Below are 21,116 nucleotides of genomic sequence, written 5' to 3' on the forward strand. Positions count from 1 at the left end.
TTTTGTGCTAAATTTAATGTTGTTATTCAATTTAAATTTGTCATTATGCATTTTTATTTTATATGATATACTGTTGAACTTTTGGAAAACTTGTTTAAATCTAAAATTGAAGATCTTTATAATAATGTTGTAATGAACCAATGTCATCGGGGCGGAGTATGTTCCGTCCTTTTGGTAGATAGGTGGCGCTCTTGATACGCGCCGATGAAAAATTTTTCACTTGACGCTTGAACATGAAGAATGACGCATGTCATATTTATTTGATGCTTGATTATGTTTCATGGCCGCTATAGGCGGAAGTAATATAAGTAATATAAGTTTATCGTTAATAAATGTTATTTCTATGTTTTGTGAACTCTTGAAATTTTGATTTGAAATTCTAATGCTCTCCCAACCTTGACTCCTGAAACGAAACGATCTTTGAATTTATGACTCATGAAGAGAGACATCACACAGATACTTTGTATTTCTTTTTCAGGCAGGATATTAACAGAGTCAGTTGCGTTGCTGACTATGCTGCTACAGAATGTACAGATCTTGCCAAAGGTGCAGTTGTAGAAATAGCTCGACGGTCACAAATGGTAGATGACAGATGCGCTGATGAGGACATTCCGCTACTCTTCGAGACTGTAAACCAATTGGATTTGAAGAAACCTCATAAGCAGTCACTGTTATATACTTTCCAAGGCCTTTTTATGAAATAATAAGGCAAACAATTATTATAGCTCATACCATACCTTTGGAAGTTTGTTACAAGACTTAATTAAATTAAAAGTGTTAATTAAAAGTGTGAGATATTTTTATAAATTTTGTAATATTACATTATAATCACTTTTCAACTGCAAAGATGTAATAATCATTACATTTCTGTGGTCAGATTAAAAAATTCGACGGCATTTTGAAACGACTAGTGAGAAAAATGAATTTTTTCGTGGTTTTTGCTTCAAAGATAAATGCTAATATGAAATAAATGCATCGTTTTATGTACACTGCATACGCACACACGCAAGCGCGCGCGCGAATGTATATATATATATATATAAATTTTAATTCCAATATATTGTTGCGTTTTTCTTCACGTACTTACGGGTTCGTGGATTTGGAGTGAATAACGAGAATAGCACTTGATGAAGTATAGGAACACAATTTATTACCCAGTATTATTCAAGTAAATTCCAGAAACGCCTTTACAGTCGTCTAAGAAATACTATAACACAGCCTTCAGGCTATCAGGCTATAACGGTGGAGAGAGCTTCACGGCAAAGCACCAGATCCCGACTCTGTAGGTCGTTCTAGGTACTCCACGTGCTCTCAAGATTCTCCACGCTACAACTTGCGATGCACTCGATGATACACTAGAGCACAGCTCCCGCCTCGGTTCAGTCGTTCCCGGAGATCAACACATGCTAAACTCGACGATGCACTAACTCGCGATACACTAAGAGACTCTTTCGATGAACTCGACGACGAATTAGTCGCTAGACTTCGAGACACTCGCTTACTGACTCTTAAATGACACGACTCAATGACTGCCTATCAAGTTGATGGACTCCGCACTGACTGACTCTCCGCTACATTACAGATCGAAAATCGTCAACATGGTTAGCCCGAGATAGCGCTACCGCGCGGGTGCATGATGTTTACGAACTGCGTTCGCCTGAGTCGACCGACTCTCCGCGTACCAGCATGGTTTGTGTAGCTCTTGGCTTATGTTCGAAAAAATTCTGGGCTAAACCAGTAAGAATTCGTTCCAGAAGGCTCTCCATCCGTTTATGGCATATCGCCAATTTTGTCGCCAAATAGGCGATTTCCTGCTAAATATGGCAACCCTGCCTTTTCTTGCCATTTTATGGAAACCCTAAACATATTTTGAGGGGAAGGTTTCCCACCGCGTCTGGACATTTCGCAACAATACATTGGAAGTTGGAACCTAATATGTTAGCTTTAAAGAATATGCTGGTAGCTGCTGTAAATTTAATGGTATCTTGCAGAAAAATATGAAACTAATTCTTACTCATACTTTTCCGGAAACAAAACGAATAAACACTGTACAGTAACACCTATTAGAAAAAGCATTTAAAAAAATGACAAAAAAGTATTACATGGTAAAAACTTACTACAGAGTTTATTATGTCTCATTGTGTTGTTGTTTAGTCTTTGCAGTTATGTTACTTTGCAATATTGTTGAATTTCTTTTTTGGTATTTACAAATATTTTGTTTTGTATAGTATTTACTACTCTGCTTTTATATTTTTAAAAATCCTGTTTTGTTCTTTATTTATTCTGTAGTAATTTTCTTGCTGCTTCGGATAAAATATGAATTTAAGAATTAACTTTTACATTTTTCATGTATACTTTAACAAAATTCAAAGAAATAAAAAATACAAGCCGAAATGGCAAATAAGTATAAATGAGCACATAACTTTATTAGAACTTAACCATGACAATTACGGACATGCATGGTATAAATATTTCAATTATCATGCATTTCATCTATCAGAGTGCAGTTACAATCTTCGCCACTCGAATGGCAAAGACACTCAACATTCTTTACGCAGCATTCTTCTTCATCCAAACAACCTTTCCCTATAACATTGTCACAAAGCGCAGAGGTCCTGAAAAGGAAGATACGAGATACAATGGCAAGATACAGTGAAATACGCAAAATTAAGTATGAAAAATAAATCTATTTTAGCTATCGTATTAACCTGTGTTAAGTGGCTTCAGGGCAAAAGAACCAGAATTCAAGCGGCAAGAGACTGATATATTCAGATTAAGACACAATAACACGCCGAATAAATACTGATTCAGAAGTCAAACAACAAAAATCAGCGTTAATTCACAAAATTTTCACAGGACTAGTTTCGATGGTTTTACCGAACCATCATCTTCAGCTGCAAAACCGCAAATGAACAAGATAGGAAATAATGTTTAGATAAGATAAGAAAGCCTGGACAAGAATAAGCAAGTGGCGCCATCTGTTGGCGAAACCAGAACTAAAACATAATTTCTCTAAAAGCCGAAGGCAAATTTGGATTGGAATTAGGATCGTTAACTAGAACAGAAAGATTTTTATGAATGTGAAATGCCTCTAGAAAATCCAGTTCTCCAATGGAAGATGTTTTTTGAATAATTTTGGCAGCAGAAAAATTGAAAGTGTGATTTTCGGACCAACAATGTTGAGCAACAGAAGACTTCTGTGTTTCCTTTTTTCTAACATATGCCTCATGTTCTTTGACGCGAAATTTTAAGGCTCTCTTAGCTTGGCCAATGTAAATTAAACCGCACTGGCAAGGAATCCTATAAATACCCCAGGAATTCATATCCGGAATGGGGTCCTTGAGTATAGAAGTTGGAATTTTATTGATGGGAGAGTAAACAATTCGAAAGTTAAATTTCTGCAAAATATGTGCAACTTTATAGCTAATTGATGGAAAGAAGGGAATGACAACAGAATTTTTATAATCTCCTAAAATAAGAGTGTGGCTTTTAGTGTGTTGAGATGAGAATTTTTTAACTGCTTGATTAATAATGTTGGGTGAAAAACCCCTGTCAATAGCTATTGCTTTTAAATAATTTAGTTCTTCATCAAGAGCTAGTTTGGATGAGCAAACTTGAAGAGCACGGAAAACATAGGAATAAAATGAAGCTAACACTACAGTTTACCGTAAACCTTCATCGGTTTGCCTTCCACCACACTTTAAATCATGTCATCCGACTAAACAAAAGTTAGCTTCATTTTATTCCTATGTTTTCCGTGCTCTTCAAGTTTGCTCATCCAAACTAGCTCTTGATGAAGAACTAAATTATTTAAAAGCAATAGCTATTGACAGGGGCTTTTCACCCAACATTATTAATCAAGCAGTTAAAAAATTCTCATCTCAACACACTAAAAGCCACACTCTTATTTTAGGAGATTATAAAAATTCTGTTGTCATTCCCTTCTTTCCATCAATTAGCTATAAAGTTGCACATATTTTGCAGAAATTGAACTTTCGGGTTGTTTTTTCTCCCATCAATAAAATTCCAACTTCTATACTCAAAAACCCCATTCCGGATATGAATTCCTGGGGTATTTATAGGATTCCTTGCCAGTGCGGTTTAATTTACATTGGCCAAACTAAGAGAGCCTTAAAATTTCGCGTCAAAGAAATGAGGCATATGTTAGAAAAAAGGAAACACAGAAGTCTTCTGTTGCTCAACATTGTTGGTCCGAAAATCACACTTTCAATTTTTCTGCTGCCAAAATTATTCAAAAAACATCTTCCATTGGAGAACTGGATTTTCTAGAGGCATTTCACATTCATAAAAATCTTTCTGTTCTAGTTAACGATCCTAATTCCAATCCAAATTTGCCTTCGGCTTTTAGAGAAATTATGTTTTAGTTCTGGTTTCGCCAACAGATGGCGCCACTTGCTTATTCTTGTCCAGGCTTTCTTATCTTATCTAAACATTATTTCCTATCTTGTTCATTTGCGGTTTTGCAGCTGAAGATGATGGTTCGGTAAAACCATCGAAACTAGTCCTGTGAAAATTTTGTGAATTAACGCTGATTTTTGTTGTTTGACTTCTGAATCAATATTCAGATTATTTCAGTTTTATGATTTAATTTTAAATCTCAATACGATTTTGACTGCAGCAAATAAAAATTAATAGTAACTATTAAATTATATTCGATTCTCATAAATTTATTAAAATAATTTATTCTAGTGTGGTATTCTAATATATCTATAAGAAAAAATTCTTTGAGCCACTTGCGCGTTTTTAACATCCACGTGTCAGATTAAAAACAATGACGAAATTTATGGATTAATACTTAATTGTGAAAATCATGACGCTTTATATCATTTCGTGTTGGAAATCTGAACATATTTGCTACAGAACTAATTTTCTACATTCGTTGCATCGAAAAGTAAGTAGTTCAAATGAACAAACATCTTTCTGACATTTCTGAGTACCATTTGCATAATATAATGATGGTTTCATGAAACATTTCAGTTTTGTGCAATGATATCATTACTTACGGTTTTACGCCTTCGTTTTCTTCTTCGCTATCACCATCATCTAATAAATCTGATTCATCCAGAAACTCATCTGAACTATCATCTTCAAGTTCAACTACAAAAAAAGTCGTATTGTATTTTCTGTAGGATATTTTAAACCGCATGAAATTAAAGAGTTAAGATAAAAACCGCATGAATGTTTAGCATCACTGAATATTTAAAATTATTAGACATCAGGTACATCTAAAATCTGGCATTTTGTGCGTACGTCTTAGCAATTTACTTACTCGGCAACCTCAGCTTCTACGAAAAACAAATCACATCTGCCGCTATCCAATGAAAGCAAAGTGTTCTCCAAATGTTATTTGCAATTATTGTTTAAATGTTTAATCAAATGTTTTTAATCACTTTTCTCCATTCTGTAAAGAATTTCTACACATTTTCATAATTTTTCCCCACCTAGTTTCTGTTTTATATTAAATGGATTAACGTTTTTCTATTGATTGAGTATTCTTCGTGACTTATAATTTGGCAGAAATATAATTTAATCCTTACTTGGAAGAAGGACGAAACACTCTCACTTAATTTAGTTGTTTTAATTCATAGTAAATTGATTTGTTCTCCTTGACAAGTCAATTAATCTGCGATCAATGACAATATCTACTTTTTAAACACTTAATTTTTACTTTTGATTTTGGTTCCTTTTTTTTGCGATTAAGTATTTTTCTTTACAGATTTTTTGTGTATTTAATGCAATAAAGGTTGTTATATATTGTAGCTACGAAATAACGAAACTTATTTTCTTTAAATCCATCTTTTATTTTATTCGAAAACTAACCGCTCAATTAGCAGCCATTCAAAAATCCAAGCAACAGATTTTTCATCGAAGAAGGTAATAAAAAGAATTACAATAAACAAACGATATTGACGCATGTGGCGTTACAAGATTCGTTGCTAGGCAACTACGGTAGAGGAGAAAAGTTTTCGTGTAGCAGACGATCAGCAGACCATCAGGCGCCAACAAAGGTCTAGAAAATGTTAATTTAAAATACTAAATAAAAAGCTAATTTTTTCCTTTAATAATTTATGGTTTTAATTGAGTTTCTGCTCCTGGGAGATGATATATAAAATGAACGAATGTTTGAATAATAAACTCAACGATTTCAAAGAGAGCAATGGCAACACTGTACGAAAAAAAAAAACATTTTTATCTCCAGCGTGCGAGACTCTGTATCGGAAATTCTAAAGATATGCTCATTTTAAAATTATTTTGGGATACTGCTGTTGAATTGAATTTTATGGTCTGAATGCGAAGAACATGATATTTAATAAATAAAGGTAACACAACAAAATGTTAAAAAACGAACCTTTGGGCGTAATATAAAATCTGAAAGGTTTCAGATTTAAATTCTCTCTCTGTGCATTTACACTGCATAACACAGAAAGGAATTGGACAAATTCTAATTCATAAAACTACTAGTGATAAATGGACTCCAAACATAGTTTAAAATGTCATTGTAATAGATTTATATGCATTTTAAATGCCCCCTCTTTTTTAATAAACCAAAGTGCAGCATTCAGAGAGCTAATGCTCGCTTTAGCTGAAAATTTGACCTTAATCCTTTCCTAAAATTTATTGTTCAAGCATTTTGTTCATACAAGTAATCTTTTGACAAAATTGTTAAAATTGAAAGAAAGGATAGGAAGGTTTATAATACAACTTTTAAAATATGTAAACCCGTTTGTTTCCATGTAATGTTGCTGTTTTAGAAGTTAGAATAGAAAACAAATACTGAGAAAACATCATTCATCAGATTTACTTTACCACAGTGAAGAATTAATTAGGCTTAAGCTAGCTTATTAGATTATGAATTCAGTTACTTTTGTTCTGCTTCATAGAATGAAATGTTGATGTTGTTTTCAAATATCCAGATACTTGCAGCTTAATATATTCGTCTTGCAATGGCTAATAACCATTAGGTTATCAGGTTCTGTGTTCCTCCTTACTTGCTTAGGGAACATTGACTGTCCTGACTCGGAACAGGGAGCTTACTAAAGCTATGTTCAATAAATTTGGGAAGTAGACAATACGCACAGGAAGGGTATACGAAACCCTTTATTTTTCTCTCTTTACAATAATTTCCGGACTTCGGAATACAGAGACCAACCACTTGTGGTCTGAACGTAAGAATATAAAAATATTAACTAAACTAACTTTGGATTAATCAAACAAGTGCCTAACTCCAAGATTGGCCGTATATTAACAAAAAGCCGTATGTAGTACAGAGAACTGCTAACATTACGATACGTTTAAAATTATCAAGAGGATTAAACCTCTGGCCTTGAAGGCAACCAGCAACCGAGTAAAACTACTATGGCAAGCGGCCTGCTTCTAGTAACTCCTTCCTCTCTCTTGCTTGGCAAAAAGCCACAACTTAAGTATTTGGCGTTCGCAAGACAAATTTGCATAAATAAGTTAAAGCTTTTAATTCTGGCCGGAAGTAGAAAATAAGAAGTGATAGTAAAGATTTAAAATAAAATAAACGTTAGTAAAACTTAAGATCCTTACAAGGTCATTTAGCAATCTTATCACCTAGAATACTGATCAAGGTGCATCACAGAGGGCGACCGATTTTACATCCGTGAGAAGGGGAATGTTCCTCCTCAATTTTGATGAAACGTACCTTGGTAGACCCCAGGTTCGAGTGTCTCGGGCCCCTCTTCCTCTACTAGTAAACCCTTTTTGGAGGTGGGAAATTAGTTTTTTCTTCCCTCTATTCAAATTACTTGAGAGGATTTTTGGCTAGCCGTGTATTTGGAGTTACACACTTACAAACATGCTCGCCTTCTCTGGGATTTGGACCCGATCCCAAGGATACAGCCGTTAATAGCAGTAAGCATTACATACCAGACAGTGTGGCCAATGAAATATAGCATTCATATTTAATGACAGAAGCGAAAGAATCATACCAACGTAAGAAGTTTGATATCGCTTAAACTTAACATCTTAGAATAATGCTGATTATTTGAAGAAAATGATTGTTGTTAGAGGAGACAAAAACTATTTAGTGAATGTTAATTCCATAAAATTATATAGTGAACTTTAAAATAGGAAATTTATTCTTCTTCTACCTTCCAAATAAAATTGAATCTTATGAACGAATAGCATTTGAATTAAAGTTTCTAGTATTCTAGCTCTTTTAGTAATTTGCAAATATGAAAAACTTCAGTACTTCATCAATCAAATCAAACTCAAACTAAAGAAAAGAGAGAAAGACAAGACATAATGTATCCATTATACTTAAAAGAGCAACCGTTGAATCGGAAGTCTCATAAAATGGGAAAATTATTACGTGAATGCACCATCATCACTTTCTCCTCTCAAACAGTTCTATAAGTTCTGTATAGTATGGAAATCAATGTACAGAATGCTAACTACAATATATAGAATGCTAACTAATATAATTATATCCGTTATTGATGACATTTCTTAGTATCATAAAACAACTACAGTCAGTTTATATCTTGTAAATTCAGATATTCTGGGAACAGACTATTAAGGCTCCATTCTGAGAATACCTTGCTTGGCGATATCTCGCCAATTTGGCGAGATGGCCATTCACTCATTTTTAAATAGACTTATCCCTGTATTCTTACTTTCGCGGCAGAGCATCGTCCCTCTAGATTTTCATGTTACATTATACAGAAAACAATTTCACATATAATTGCATTAAAATCATATATCTAGATACAAAATTCTTAGTAATGTTTTTATTCCTGATTATTCGATTCTCAGATGATGTTTATGATCTTACCTTCATCCGGGTAGAAACTAGCTGTTGCAATGATGGAAACGAGCGCACCGAAAAGGAAAACATATTTCAGACGCATCATTATAGTTTTCTATTGTCTGTAACAAAGAGAATAATACTAATATTTAAGTAGGTTTAAAGTTCATAGGGGTAGTGTTTAAAGCGGTTTTTAAAGAAATTTCCTTTTAGAAACACATTTTGCAGTAATAATAAATTGTGACTTAAGTCAGATAATTATTATGATATTGTAAAAGTCTGCGAATACGGTCAAATTAAAGATGTTTAGATAATAACCTTTTCCTTTCACAAGGATGATGTAAAGCATACTGAAGAATTTTTAAGTTGCTAATTTGTTATTTATTGATTGTTTCATGGTTTGCATTAAGCAGACTACTTTCTAGAAAATAATAATTTTTATAACATTTTCTGATTTCTGATAAATGAAATACATATATAATTCATTTTATTTCAGATATTTCGTTTGGAAAACTAACAAAATATAGATTTTATTCCAGAAATTTTAAATTTAGAAGTCACCTGGGCATATTCTGCAATGTGCGTAAATCATTTCTATTTATGACACAGCACACAATTAGTATAAATTTACAAAATTATTACATGCCATACTAATAATCCCTGTCTTTATTCTGTTCACCTAACAACTAAAGTATAATTTAGATGTTAGGAGACTAGGGTAATGATAAGGCTCATTAATATGATAAATTTTGGGAACAGGAAAATATTCTACAAATTAAATTGTAATATATCCTTAGAAAACTTTCAGCTCTTATCTCTAAATTTTAACTCGCAACGTAGATCAAATTAGAAATCAGTGGAAATAGTGGTTAACTAAAAATATAAATTATTTTTATGAAAAGCTATGAAAATTTCTCTAATGAATGTTAGAAAGCTGATGTTCGATGCCGTACCACAATGCTTCGTATAAATAGACCAAAGTACTGTGCAAAAGACTTTTGCTTAACTTAAAAATGACACAGTAGTAGGAAAACGGATGTATGTAATTTTTTCAAGCGTAAGCAAAATATAAGTTTTAGAGCGACTCTTTCCAATGCTTTCAGAGTTTTTTAATATCATACGTAACATGAAAGCTATGCATGATAGAAACAGAGCCTATCATTTTTTAAATCAGTAGATAAAAGTTAGGTTAAGGAAATAAAATTCATTTTATGAAAATTAAAAACATTTTACTGAATGATTAATGTTAATGGGTATTTCTAATGAAACACAGGATGTTTGATTAAAGAAATAAATAAATCATATGGACAACTATTTATCTGTTCCAATTGTTCTGAAGATCATAAAATTAATACAATCTTCATGCTTTAAATAAATTACCTTAACTGAAATTTTATTATTCCAAAACTTTCAAGCACGTTATGCTATTAAAAAAGAAATAAACTAATAGAGAAGTTGAAAGTATCAACATAAATAAATAAATTAAATTCATTGCTTATTACTCTTATTTATTCAAATAAAATCTGGAAGACAAAACTTTGAAATTGTTACCACTGTTTGCTGTAACAATGTTTCAGTAAGTTTAAAAATCAAATAAGAGTATGCAATAACTACAAAATAAAGAAAAAATAAAGAAAATATACGAATTTTACTTAAGGCGAGAAATTAGATATCTGCAGGAAATGTTTTTAGAACTTACATTTAGTAATAATTAAAAATACAAATGCAATCGCATCATTAAACAAACTTTTGGTACGAAGTCCGAATTAAAACAAGTAACTTATTTCAATTTTGTTAATATCTACAGATCATTGTTTCATTTTAAATCATCTATTCTAAAGGAAACATTTTTTGATTATCTTTGAAATTCATGTCAGCATGATCTCATTCGCCTTGTGCAAATAATACTCCCCATAGTTAAATAAAGGTGACGAAGTAAAATCTAAATTTGGCCATGCATAAACGCAAATGAGAATCATGAGTTGTTTTAACGGTAAGCTACGCATTACACTATGTATTAATATATGTTCAAGCATAAATATTTCACATGAAAGTAGAGACGATCAAAAATAAGAAATTAGTTCCTGCAAATCCAATTAAAAGACAATAACTTACCAATTCAACAAAAATTATAATCTTTCTAAATTAAAAATTATTAATTTCTGTTGAGCTAGTTATATTCACGATGTAATAGCAAATGTAGCACAAATTAAATAGAAGAAAATGCAGTAGCAGAAGCAAGCGTACGTGTAATTTAGCATTAACAGCAAAATGGAGACATTTTTTCATCATCTAAAAGCATCTGTTATTTTCACCGATTGCTATTCCAGCGCGTCTGTTAATTACCGTTTTTACTAATTAAATTGTAACATGAAAAAAGCACAGTTTTAACAGTAGAAAGAGACATCATCTATTTCACCAAACAAGTGGCTTATTTGTCAGTGATATTGTAGAGGCATTAGGTTTCTTTAAGCAGGAGTCGTGAAAAATGAGCAATGCCGTCGCATCATCATCCACCACCTCTTTTAGATCAGGAACCACTGAAGAGACATTAGGTTATTTCGAAGCAGGAAAATGAGCTATGACAAATGAGCCATGCCCTAGCCGGGACTCGAACCTCGGACCCCTCAATACGTTATAATACATATACATGGTACAGGGCAAATGCTGAAATGCCGGTAATAATAATAGCGGATATCGATGCAACAACCGTAGAAATATATTTATCTAGCACAAAAAAAGTTTAGAGAACATATGAGATGTGTTTAGTTAATTTATCTTCAGAATGGAGGTTAGCAAGATGCTATCATTTTGAAAGTAAGTCTTTATAGTTAAACTTACCAAATGTTGTGGTAATAATAAGGAGTAATTAAGTTAAACTGATAGTATCCATTTCAGTGTGCTTAGAAAGTGAGAGTAATCAAAATCTTATCAATCTGATATATTTCCGTGCGCAAGTAGTTTGTTAACAAAAGCGGTACTACTGAACAAAATAAAAACATCATCCTTCTTTCTTGAAATAAAGTGAGAATTTAAATCAGCTTTCAAGGCAAGCCCGAAATTTATTTATCATTAAATATCAATTTGAAAATCATTCTCGGAATTCCGCTCGTACCATTGTTAACAATATTAAAAACTAACTTAACCTGTCTTATAAACCTTATATGTACTGTTCTGAAAGATGTATAAGCAAACATAAAAAAAAAGTCCTTTGACGTCCTTTGCCTCAGATATAATGCATCCTTTTCCATGCATATTAATCATGAAGAGATTCGTTGTCAGTTTGTTTCCAAGTTAATATATTTCAAAATCCAACAGTTTGAAAATATTTAAGTAATTTACACTACTTGACATATAAATGGTACTCAATGATGATGTAAATGTTGTGCCATGCAAATTGTAGAGCGAATGTCCTTGCGTAAATTGTGCAAATGATTAAAATTTCCTGCCAGTCATACGAATCACGAATGTAATATAAAAACAGACAAATATAGGGTCCGCCAGGGAAACGTCCTTATTTGAAACGCGCGCTATCTAGCGACATTTATTCCTAGAAGGGTGGGGTGGCGCTCATTAAAAAGAGCGGCGTCTAAAGTTTTTTGTCATGTAGGTTTAGTACCGATCCACGCAGTAGACGAGACAGGAGCGCGCGTTCGCCGTGGAGTCGTACTTTTCAACGTACTGCATTTTCGTTCATATAAATTGGTAGTGGTGCAAAAACTTAATTCACGCAATTATCTTTCATGAAAAAATGCATGCGAAGCCGTTCTTGACAATATGCCTCATGATGTCCTTGTGTTTAGCGATTCATTTTTATCTTTCCGGTTGTGTGAATAAACAAAACCTATGCGATACTGGAGTGACACGAATCCCTGAGAACTTCATGAGCAGCCCCTCCATAGAGAACGTGTGACTGTTTGGTGTGCATTGTCCAGAATAGGGATCATTAAACCATGGTTGAAGAGCATTTTCCTGGACGCCTTATCTCCTTACGGGACGATCTTCAGTGACTAGCGCACTCGCCTGGTTTAGCCCCGTATGTTTGATTTTGTGGGGCTGTCTGTAATCGCTATCGTCCAAAGACTCTGGCTCAACTGAAGAACAGTACTATTCAAGCTGCTATGGACAACATATCCGTTGATATGCTGTTAAAAGCGGAAAGAAACTTCGACTATCTCAATGCATTGATCAGAACGCAGGCCACCTTAATGATAGTAATTTTAAACCATAATAAAAAAATTAAGTAGCTGTCTATAACTTGGAAAAATATTAAACTGATATCGCTTATACTATTTATGTTATTCATTTTTTAGCGCCGTCATTCAAGACTTTTTCACTGCTGATAAGGAGCTTGCGTTTTGTCTGTTTTTATTTCTAGAATAACAAATAGTGTAAGACAAGAAAAAAGATACAGAACCTTTATGACACAACTGTACGCATTTTCGTAAAATGGAGACGTTGGGGAATAATTTCATCAGAGATCTTCTTCGCATAGCGGTTGAGTCCCATTAAGTAAATGTGCAGCATCCGGAATTTGTATTAACGTGCTGGATTTGCAAAGAGTGTTGAAGAAGCAGGTGATCAGATAAATGATTTGTTGAACTGTAAGAGCTTTACTTTATTTTGCTGATAGTTATTTTTATTTTGGAGAATGCCTTTCCTATTCATTCTCATTTTCTTACCTACGTTTTCCTGCCAATATGAGTTTTCAGTTTCACGCTTTATGCAAATACGGTCAAAACTACTATTTGAGTTATTTCAGTAGGAGAGCGTGTTCTGCCTTTTGGCCACGTTGTTGCTATCGGTTAAAGTTTGTTATTCTACGGCCGTCCTTATTACGTGCTTGTTAGTTTACTCCAATGATTCTTAATTAAGGGCCGACTATGCGCGAGTTTGATTCTGTGCAGCTTCGACTAATTAAATCTATTTAGTATTAGTTAGTTTCATATTTACTGTTTTGAGTTAAAGCCCAAGTGGAGGCTTCTTGTACGCCTAAGAGTTACCGATTGTTAATCTATTTGAGTTAGAGTAAAAGAGTATTTTACTCTTTCTCTGGAGTTGTTACTTACCTAGAAGAACTCAGCGAAAAATCGCTACTTAGGTTTTCCGTATTCTAGCTTTCAAAGAACTCTATCTCACCCAGGATATTACAAAAATCTGACAAGTTTCGTAATTCTGAAATGACGATTTTGTTACGTGTTCAGTGTTGAAGATATTATGACAGAAACTTACGAAAAAATGCTGATGCCGAAAGGTTTCTTTTCTGAATTTTAGTAAATCTCAGTGGAGAAATGCGACATATGGGTAGAGAAATCTCTATCACAGTGAATTTTTAAGTTTATATGTGTGTTAGTAACACATTTTATTCACACAAACTGTATGCGTGAAAGTGATAAGTTTTAGAAAAAACATATTTTTGTCAAACTGAAACTTTAGGGAAAATATTTGGATAAAATTATACTGAATTCTGGAATAGTCACACAGAGAATAAGAGATTTATTTTGTTCTCAGAAACTATGTAAAAAATTCGTCAATAATGCTTTGTTAATTATGTTAAGTGTTTTCTATATTTTTTTGTGTAAAATAAAATTTGATATTTATAAATACGCATTTTAGAGAGAGATATGTAATTCAAGGGAAATACCCGAACCATCAAATTTATACTGAGTAACGTATCGTGTAAAGTCATTAATGTATGATAAAACTGAGTTTAACCGAAAATAAAATTAAAAATTATACCTGACATTTAATATGATTTATTGAAAAGAAAGCAGGGATTTGGACTCACTTCTTTTGGCCCCCAGATTTGACAATAATGATAGTTTTTCTTTCTTTCTTCTTTTTTAAGTTTTTCAGTAGATTCTGAAACAAACTCAGACCAAATGCCCCACATCCAGCAGTTGAGGAATCAGCGGAACGGCTATTTATCTAAAATGCTATCAAACGGTTTAGGCCTGCGTGTCATGTCACAGAAACTGCACCATCCTCCTCCATAGAAAGATTGCATTCCAATCAGATTTTGTTAAGTACATGGTGGTATATGAAGAGTATACTCTGACAATGTCCACGAAACCAAACTAATGAAGCTGACATGCACTGCTTAGCTACTGGGTAGTTAAATGCTGGCTGATATGTAATGCCACTAGCTGAACAGAATAAGGTAAACATGATATGTAAGTGGCCGGCACTTTCCAATAACAAAGCCTATGACATGATAACATGATCATGTTTTTCAACATGATAACGCCTCATTCTGCTTTATGATACTGAAATGTATCGCCCGCTAACATTGATTGGGATGTTTTATCATAGATAGCATGTTCCCCGGACCTTGATCCTACGAACTGTCATTCTTTTATTATTAAAGAGTTCCTTGGTTCTTTATGATGTTTTAAGATGTGAAAACTTCATTATGAGTTTTTTGTAACTCTAAATCAGAAGAATTTCATCAAAGAGGTAATTAATTTACTGTAAAGCAATTGGCAAGAGATGCTAAAATATTGTGATTACTTTAATCCATGGTTTATTTATTGAATTCTATTTCTGTTTAATTTCAGTATTTATTAGCATCGAAGAGCTTTAGATTTTAAAAAGGGACCATTTGTAACTTTTCTTCAGAACACGCTGACACATCCTCCTGCATAAAAAAAAGGAAAACAATAAGTTGAGGATTGTTTCTTTTCCCTTCATAAATGTTTCATCAGTTGCATACACTTTGATGAATGCACAATGCATACAAGCATTACTTCCAATGATATTCAATATCCTTCCCTAATTATTGTTTCATTATATATTTCGTCAGCTGCAGCCATTTGGATGGTTAATCTGACTGAAAAATAAATATGTGTAATATTTCAGGTAACACAATAAAGATGCAGCTGTCATATTTTTCTATATTCATATTCGGCGGTATTGCGAAACATAAACCTTCTGCTTTGTTGCCGGCTCAATCACCATTGTCGTTCGCTCAGGTGTTATTTCTTCTGTTATTCTTTATTCATTATGATAACTGGGTTCGGATGTTCAACTTTACCTATATTGTGTCATCAATGCACATATGAAGAATGTAAAATATCAGTCAGGTTATTTACAATATGTACGTGGCATGTATGCATAGGAAGACCAGGAAAGGCTTTCTGAATAAAAATCCGTCAACTAGTTATTAAATTTAATTAAGTATTGCTAGCGTGACAACATTTCCTATTGTCCTCTGCTAAAATGCACCATAGATTGATTGGATAGTACATTGTAAATTCTGAAACTCTGATAACGTGAAAATTGTTTTCGTAGTCAACAGGTCCGAGCTTCAGATATTTCAGAATGTATGGTACTCTAATAATTCTTGCTTACACGACGCCTATAATAAAGGCAAACTGGGGTAAGTTAACTCATTCCTTCTGCACCATAAAATCTTTTATATTAAGCAAATGTAATGAAAAGAAAATACTATTTATTCACTTTGATATCAATAATGTAATAAAAATTATTGCAATAGCCGATTCGAAAATTTTTCACTGGTGAACTATGAAACAAATAGTGGTTTAACGAGTGATCACGTTAGTTAGCTGGAGTTTTTATTATCTGTTGAAAGTTTACAACTTAGAGAAGTGGAATAATCGTACTATAAAATTATCACTGACCGAAATAACAAACCGAAGCTTTATGCACATTTGTGCACTAGATAGGATTCACCAAAAAACACTATTTTTCAGACCTGAAAAAATGACACGTATAGTGTATATTTACCATATTAATTAAATAGTTTCCCATTTTTCACAATGTTACGATGTTGAGAAACACAATTACAGCGTAAGGCCATCACATAGTGAGAAGCTCTTTTTCAAATAAAATTCCACTGAACTTCGTTTAATAAACTCTTGAAAATCAAAATCAACATATAAAATCGTTTAACGATATTTTTCAAGTGCAGTTTTGCAATTCCGTAACATATATTTTTATGAGGCCGGTTATTCATGTTCACAACATTCGTGTCTATTCGTTCTATCAAGTAACCTTTTTAATGAAATGAAATTTGGAAAACTGATTGCAGAACAAATTTACTAATGAACACCACTAACTGCTGTTAAAAAGTGATTCATTTTGAATGAGATAAATAGTGTTACGAATTTAGTATTTAAAAAGCTAATGTTAGTTCAATTACAAATTAAATGGATTTATTTCTCGCGCAGTGCAGCGCGTGACGAATATTAAAAGAAAGCTAAGCCGGAAAATTGAAAATACAACAGCGCGTGCATTAAATAAATAAATACCTCTTTTTGATTTCGAGAAAGTACTGGAAAATTCTAGCGCGTGATTTTAAAATCTTATAAAAGGAGGAAAACATCTCAGTTTGTACTCGTTGTTGCTTAGTTTGTTGTTGTTTAGAAAACGGCTCTTGTTGATTGTAGCGAATTCGTGGATTAGCGTTCTTTAGCTGTTTTGAATTACGTTCTATTGGATATTTGAGTAGTTAAAAGATAACTACTGTGAGATATTGTAAAACTGCATGATAATTTGAGAAAATTTAAGCATTTTTGTTGTGATAATAATAAATTTTTTTTCATTTTTCATCGGACTTGTGCATTCATTTCACAACACACCCGTACGCACACAACAATTATTTTTGATAGCATTTGATTTGTTTAAGTTAGTTATTGCATTTATTGTTCATGTTGCTTGATATTGTGATGTAATGTTTATGCCTCAGTTGCATTTATGCCACAGTTGTAAGTTTAGCTTCCTGTCCAGGGATTGTACTGCCCGGGACGTGCAGTCCTTGGGAAGGGGGCAGTGTTACGAGTTTGGTATTTAAAAAGCTAATGTTAGTTCAATTACAAACTAAATGGTTTTATTTCTCGCGCTGTGCAGCGCGTGACGAATATTAAAAGAAAGCTAAGCCGGAAAATTGAAAATACAAGAGCGCGTGCATTAAATAAATAAATATCTTTTTTTGATTTCGAGAAAGTACTGGAAAATTCTAGCACGTGATTTTAAAATCTTATAAAAGGAGGAAAACATCTCAGTTTGTACTCGTTGTTGCTTAGTTTGTTGTTGTTTAGAAAACTGCTCTTGTTGATTGTAGCGAATTCGTGGATTAGCGTTCTTTAGCTGTTTTGAATTACGTTCTATTGGATATTTGAGTAGTTAAAAGATAACTAGTGTGAGATATTGTAATACTGCATGATAATTTGAGAAAATTTAAGCATTTTTGTTGTGATAATAATAAATTTTTGTTCATTTTTCATCGGACTTGTGCATTCATTTCATAACGAACCCGTACGCACGCAACAATTTTTTTCTTCACTACTGACATCATCCATTAATTTGCTCAACCTTTACCAGCTGAAGCATCATCCATAACAGGTAAAATAACTTGTCAAAAATTCTGAATGTAGTAGCATTTTTAATGTACAATTCCTTACTGAGTACTGCTCTAAGCTTGACATTAATTTACTCCCAGTCTTTAAGCACAAAAAGAGCATTTTGAGCTCAAACAGTTACATTAAACCTGGAAAAGTTACCTAAACCTCCTTGCATCTTCTCAGTCAGGAATTGTTCTCGCCTTTTCAGAATGCCCGACAGAAACAAGGGAAATCCTGTCCTTGCAATACTTTATCGACGGCATCCGGGATACTGAAATACAGAAAGCTCTACGAATGGCGGATGTAAAAGATTTAAAAAGCGCTCTAGTGTACGCCATGAAATTCGAGGCAGCCCAGCAAGCCACTCATCGAGACCGCCACCCAGTCAGAGCTGCTCAAGTCCAGGAGCCAGGGGATCAAGTCACCGCTCGTCTAGACGATTTAACTAGACAACTGAACGCCTTGAGACGGAATATTGGTGAGAAGAAACCGACCGCTAAGTGCTGGAACTGCGGTGCTGAAGGACACATACGACGAAACTGCAGAACACCCCAGGGTACGGATGTTAAGACCGTTCCTAACAAACAGCAGGGAAACTAATTAGTGGCCAACTCGCGGGGCGGAGGTTGCCAGATAATGAAAAGCCCCAGTTTAAAGCGCTTCAGATTTCTGCAGTGAGAGGCGGCAGTAATGGACTTTTCATAATAGGATATATTAATGGAGTTCCCTGCATGCGACATGCGACATGCGACGGAGGACGTGGGCACCACCCCTCTACCATAGGTTAATTGGTGTAGCACCACGTCCACCTTTATCTAAAACAACCCCTGAAGCCACACAAGGGCCCCACACCTGGCGCCCAAACCCAACGCCTAATTCACCCCGGTGGCGGTCCTACTGACCAAACTGCCCCCGGGAGTTCACTCCATCCTACCGCCCGGGCCCAGTATTTATTAAATCATAGAATTAATATAAAGATGGCCTTACAAGGGCTACTCATATGATTACATGCATTTTCTGGTTTTACATACAAATTTTGCTTTCTGGCACATTATATTGCTTTCTAGTACATTATAATTCTGTATGTTACATTGTTATTCGATTATTACATATGAGTGTCTGTAATTACTGATACATATAGTACAGTCATTGGATTTCTGTTTATTAGTTCGGTTCATTGGTAGTAGTTCATGTGTTATAAGCTTTGAGACATTCATAGTGTCGTCCATCCTCGGGTTCCTGCTAAACTTATTTGCTGCAGTTTATATTCACATCCCTTATTTGCTGCAGTTTTATATTCATATCCTGTTGTGAACGTTTGCTTTTGCACCTGTAATGGTGCTTGCTATCAATAGAAACTTATTTACATATTTACACCATTACATAACTTTCTTTCCAAATTGAGGTATCACTTGTAATGTTGCTTGCTAGACTGAGGAGGCTTAATTACATATTTGCACTATTTATGCTGAAATCAATTTGCGACGCACTCGATTAATACTTTTGCATCAATCATATTTACATATTTACATACGCGGAGCATATTACATATTACAAGCGATGCTTATGAAATCTATTTACATATTTACATTCTTGAGTATTCTCTTAAATACTAGATTTATAATCTTTACTTATACCATTGGGTCTTATGATTGCATAAGATTTCTTATATTAAGGATGGCCTATGTGCACTATATGCACATTTTCGAGTATACAGTGCACATTTTCGGGTACATATGTGATAATGCTGTGTGCCAGTAAATTGGAGTACACTTGGTAACACACTTGATTAACACGCTTGCTTAATAAACACATTTGCACTGAGCATATTTACATGTATGTAGCGTTGTACTTTGAGGGGGATGCACTGTACATTGCTTGCTTGCACCACTCTACATTTCTGTTTGCATTGCTTGTTGAAGGTATGACTCATGCACATTTATATAGTATTACTCGCGAGCTTATTATATTTATTTACATATTTACTTTCTTAATACTCTCATTGATTCTGGGTCTATAATTTTTACTGCTGACATTAAATCTTATAGTTGCATAGGGTATTTTATTTTGAGGATAACATACGCTTTATGTTACGGAGCTAAATTTGGCACAAATCCAGATTGAGCTCCGCTAATTTGTCCATTAATTGCACAATCTTTTTAATTAGGTGCCGTTGCTTAATCAGATATTTACAGAACGGCTGTCTGTTATTGGCTGGTAGTCTAATGTGGAGACCCTCAGTCAGCGGGCATGTCTCCAAGTAATGCTCTGGCGAGCCCGGTCCTCCACATGCGCACTGACTTGTATTGCAGAAACCACGTTTGTAGAAATAGTCAGGAAAGGGACCGTGCCCTGAGATAAACCTTGCGAGCTGCGTGTTTGCTATATTTCTGTCTGTGTCCACATAACCACAGAAGTAATGGGTCCTCCTCCCTGTGTTGCTCTCGTCCCATTCACATTGCCACTTGCCCATGGCTTTCAATCTCAGCGTACGCTTGAAGTAAGAACGCAGAACGCGGCCATGGTATAACTGTCTCTGCTATTGCTGTTTCTGTGGTGGCCTCCTTGGCAAGCTGATCTGCCATTTCATTCCCTTCATGGCCCGCGTGTGCTTTTATCCATTCTAATGTAATCTTAAAATTTGGATTATTTCTAAGGGCCTTCTGTATCTCTTGAATAATTTCAGAGGGATGGTCGGGGTTCCAAATCGCATGTAATGTTGACAAGCTGTCAGTTTTTACTGTGGCCTGCCTGCATCTTATGGAATGTACATAATGGATTGCTTGCAATATGGCCAAGGCTTCACTTTGGAAAACGCTGTTGTTTTGTCTGAGCCGGCCCTTCCATTTTTCTATGACGATCCCCTGCCTCATGGCGGCGTAGGCACAGCCCACTTTCTCCTCCAACTTTGACCCGTCCGTGTAAACTGTCAGGCCAAGTGGCTGGTTATTATCCTTAGGCTT

General features: G+C 34.3%; 1 protein-coding gene and 1 long non-coding RNA gene across 5 annotated transcripts in view; one reads left to right on the plus strand and one right to left on the minus strand.

The window, feature by feature from the left end:
* LOC118191146 (uncharacterized) overlaps positions 1-2,386 on the plus strand; it is a 28,018-nt gene extending 25,632 nt beyond the window's left edge. For 3 of the 4 annotated variants that reach the window (XM_035361952.2, XM_035361954.2, XM_035361953.2), the window contains exon 5: positions 479-2,386. In XM_035361952.2, coding sequence (XP_035217843.1) covers positions 479-704 — 226 coding nt within the window. In that variant the 3' untranslated portion in view covers positions 705-2,386. The remainder of the gene's footprint in view (positions 1-478) is intronic. The other variant, XM_085814022.1, reaches the window with a different exon arrangement.
* A 2-nt stretch (positions 2,387-2,388) lies between these two features.
* Positions 2,389-21,116, minus strand: part of LOC146998311 (uncharacterized) — a 110,715-nt gene continuing 91,987 nt past the window's right edge. Inside the window, exons 2-3 of the long non-coding RNA XR_015040434.1 lie at positions 5,025-5,118; positions 2,389-2,615 (exon numbers count right to left, since the gene is read on the minus strand). This is a non-coding gene — a long non-coding RNA (uncharacterized LOC146998311). The remainder of the gene's footprint in view (positions 2,616-5,024; positions 5,119-21,116) is intronic.

The sequence above is a fragment of the Stegodyphus dumicola genome, chromosome 3 (assembly GCF_044657685.1).
Source record: "Stegodyphus dumicola isolate Sdum_Otavi_A_Nest chromosome 3, ASM4465768v1".
Lineage (NCBI taxonomy): Eukaryota > Metazoa > Arthropoda > Arachnida > Araneae > Eresidae > Stegodyphus > Stegodyphus dumicola.